Source organism: Sinocyclocheilus rhinocerous, unplaced genomic scaffold, assembly GCF_001515625.1.
Source record: "Sinocyclocheilus rhinocerous isolate Xijiao unplaced genomic scaffold, SAMN03320098_v1.1 scaffold286, whole genome shotgun sequence".
NCBI classification, from domain to species: Eukaryota; Metazoa; Chordata; class Actinopteri; order Cypriniformes; family Cyprinidae; genus Sinocyclocheilus; species Sinocyclocheilus rhinocerous.
Window position 1 is genome coordinate 895,996 of NW_015632405.1, and position 4,011 is coordinate 900,006.

The 4,011-nt window shown below is 38.2% G+C and overlaps 1 protein-coding gene across 1 annotated transcript in view; it reads left to right on the plus strand.

The window, feature by feature from the left end:
* Positions 1 to 4,011, plus strand: part of LOC107742260 (polypeptide N-acetylgalactosaminyltransferase 11-like) — a 16,342-nt gene that overhangs the window by 6,008 nt on the left and 6,323 nt on the right. The window contains exons 4-7 of the mRNA XM_016555161.1: positions 839 to 1,005; positions 1,668 to 1,793; positions 2,006 to 2,246; positions 3,728 to 3,845. Of these exons, the coding sequence (XP_016410647.1) occupies positions 839 to 1,005; positions 1,668 to 1,793; positions 2,006 to 2,246; positions 3,728 to 3,845 (652 nt within the window). The remainder of the gene's footprint in view (positions 1 to 838; positions 1,006 to 1,667; positions 1,794 to 2,005; positions 2,247 to 3,727; positions 3,846 to 4,011) is intronic.

Below are 4,011 nucleotides of genomic sequence, written 5' to 3' on the forward strand. Positions count from 1 at the left end.
AACCTTTTCATATAAACTGGAATAAATACAAAACTAGAGCCAAACTAAAACTGAAATGAGACATTAGTAATAAATAGTATAGTGAATAAATGAAATAATCATAACTAAACGACATACGAAATCACGTATTTCTGTACACTTCGAAATAAGATGCGTTAAAAGTGAATAAATCTTTGATTAATATAAATATTTTAATTAAAAATGTGTCTCCATATACTATTCAATAAAATTCTAGTGCATTTAATCTATTAAATCGAAGTGAGTTTGGAGTGAAAACATGTTATTAAATGTGGTATTTTCGCGTGCTTTCAGATGGAGCAGCATTTACTACACAGAGCCGTAGTTCACTGACAAGCTACGCAAACAGCTTTCATAATCGCAGAACGATTTGTTCGATTTCATAATCGCACGATTACATCGTCTGCGATTATGAACGCGATTTTGCGTAGCTTGTCAGTGAACTACGGCTCTGTGTAGTTAAACGCTGCTCCGTCTGAAAGCATGTGCTGGAGATTTACTACTAATCACAGAACCGGCTTTACTGACAAGATGCGCATGACAATCACATTCGATTAATCGTGCAGCCCTAAAAGATACTTCAAAAAAAAAAAACATGGGGAGTAAATAGTTATAGTATGGTAATTAATTATAGTATGGTGAGTAAATAATTTATTTTCAGGTAAACCATTGTTTATGACCTGGAGAAATGAGCATTTTATGAGGTCAAGGTGCACATGATTTTGAGTAAAACATGCCATGTTGTGTAAATGGAGGTGAAGGGACGTGTGATTTGGTGTGATACTGCTGTAAATCATCACATGAACACTGTTCCCAACAGGTGCAGAGACCGGATCTATCCCGTGGCCTTGCCCACAGCCAGCATAGTGATCTGCTTCTACAATGAGGCGTTCTCTGCCCTCCTTAGGACGATTCACAGCGTTCTGGATCGCACACCAAACTACCTGCTCCATGAGATCATACTGGTGGATGACCACAGTGAACTGGGCAAGCTACTTTACTTCTCTCAACATCTCCAGTCGTCTCGTCTCTTGTTTTGGTTCACTGAAGCAAGACGTGATAATGATTGACAAGTTGGATTTGTTCTAAACCTTAGTGAGATATCTCACTGTCAAGAGGCTCAACTGGCACTCATGATCTCCTCACACAAGCGACTCAAATAACACTCATTTAGCATGCTTTAGCAACATTTTTGTATATGTTTGGGGAAAAATAGATTTGAATTCAGAGCAAGTCTGTGGGAGGACAAAATATACTGTAGAATTAGGTCAACACTCAATTAACTGTCCAAGTAAAGAATTTTACTGCGCAAGTAGCACTGAAGAGAAACGTACGAGTAAAAGAGTTGAATGCACTATCACCGTTTGAATGCACTAAACATATCATAACCCAGATATTAGGTCTGTGTGTATGTGCACTTAATCATTTGGCCAGAAAATATTCTAAACATGTTAAACTGTTTAAAGCACCTGTCAAATTCTTGTTTGTCTTAAGAGTTGTTATCCAAAAGACTTGTAGCTTTCAGATTCCCTAGATTTAACCATTGCCTGTAAAATGTTAGCTATTTAATGTGAAAGAAGGGTTAGAAATGAAGTCGAAAGGATTGCTGGATGTTTGACTCATCAGATGTGACTTTGTTTGTCTGACAGATGATCTGAAGGAAGACTTGGATTCTTACATACAGCAGCACCTGCAGAAGAAAGTGAAGCTAGTTCGTAATGAGAAGAGGGAGGGGCTGATCCGTGGAAGGATGATTGGGGCATCTCACGCTACAGGTCTGACCTTAAAGGGACAGTTCACCCAATAAAACTGATTTCCAAACTGACGAAACCTTCTGTACATTTCTGTCCATGCAACCTAAATTCTGACGCTTCAAAAAGTTCATAAAGACATCAAAAGTAATTCATATGAATTGAGCAGTTTTTATTCTTGTTGTTATTACTATATCCTTCAGTAAGGCTGTCTTCATTGCTGTTTTTTCTTTCAGGTGAGGTGTTGGTGTTTCTGGACAGTCACTGTGAGGTGAATGAGGCATGGCTCCAGCCTCTGCTCACGCCCATCAAAGAGAACAGAAAAAATGTGGTTTGCCCAGTCATCGACATCATCAGCGCAGACACACTAGTATACAGCCCCTCTCCTATCGTGCGGGGGGGATTCAACTGGGGCTTGCACTTTAAATGGGATCCAGTGCCCATGTCTGAACTCAACAGCCCCGATGGAGCCATCAGGTATAACCAGTGTGTCTTACATAATGCTAGGATGCAAACTTTCTGTGAACTTTTCTATTTTGAATGCACATTTTAAAATATTTTGCTTCGAGTCCATTAAAGGGTTAGTTCACCCCAAAATGAAAATTCTGTCATTAATTACTCACCCTCATGTCGTTCCAAACCCGTAAGACCTCCGTTCATCTTCGGAACACAAATTAAGATATTTTTTAATGAAATGTGAGAGCTCTCAGACCCTGTATAGACGGCAATGCAACTGTAATGTTCCCAGGTCCAGAAACGTAGTAAGGACATCGGTAAAACAGTCCATGTGACATCAGTGGCTCAACTTCAGTTTTGCGAAGCTACGAGAATACTTTTTGAGCGCAAAGAAAACAAAAATAACATAATTTATTCAACAATTCTTCTCCCCCGAGTTACGTCTTCTGCCATTTTGGAAAGTACCCAAGAGTGTAATCGACGTAATCAGCATTGTTTACGTTCGGAGGAGAAAGCGCACGCATGAACGTAATCTGCGTAATCAGCGTTGTTTACGCTTAGGGGAAAGCGTGCGTATGTGTTGTGAATATGTGATACTCTAAAATGGCGGAAGACGTAACTCGGAGGAGAAAAATTGTTAAATAAATTGTTATTTTTGTTTTCTTTACGCTCAAAAAGTATTCTCGTAGCTTCGCAAAACTGAAGTTGAGCCACTGTTGTCACATGGATTATTTTACCGATGTCCTTACTACGTTTCTGGACCTGGGAACATTACAGTTACGTTGCTGTCTATGCAGGGTCTGAGAGCTCTCACATTTCATCAAAAATATCTTAATTTGTGTTTTGAAGATGAACAGAGGTCTTACGGGTTTAGAACAACATGATGGTGAGTAATTAATGACAGAATTTTCATTTCGGGGTGAACTATCCCTTTAAGTATCAAATAAATAAATAAATATTTTATTTGTAATATTTATTTGTAGCATTACAATATCTTTTTGTGACAAAATAACTCAAAATGGGATGTGAGATTTGTCACAATGCATACCCCTATATAATACTGTGCCCTGCCCACTGCTGCACATCCTGTCCCTGAAGCTGCTTTTTAATGGATGGGGATGAGGGCCAACACTTTAACCCTGGAGTCATAGACTGTCCTGTTTGGAATCTATTCTCCCAGATGGATTCACAGAGTTGTCTGCCCTTTCGCCCCTTTCATTTACATTCAAATGTTTGGACACATCTGCTCTTTTTTTTTTTTATTACTATTTTTCAGATTTTAGAATAATGGAGAAGTCTTAATTAAAGTATGGGACATATTTAGTGACAGAAATATTAAATCAAAACTTTCATTTTATTAAAAAAAAAAAATAATAATAATTTTAGAAAGATATTCATGTATAGGCGCACGTTATGCTTGTCTCATTAGAGTCATGTGAAAGAAATTCAGTTGGGTTTGTTCATACTTTTGCTGGTATGACTCCAGTCACATTTCTCTGCAGGTCTCCCACGATGGCAGGTGGGCTGTTCGCCATGGACAGGAATTATTTTTATGAGCTTGGTCAGTATGACCGCGGCATGGACATCTGGGGTGGAGAGAACTTGGAGATCTCTTTTCGGGTACATTTTGTCTACTTTTAAGACATTGTTTGGTTATTTCTTTCTTTCTTACGAAACCATGAGGGGATTGCAGGAGTTGGTGAAGTTAATAATTCAATTGAATTTAACATTAAAATAAACAAATGAGGCTACATAATTCAAATAAAACTTGAAATAGCAGTCTTAT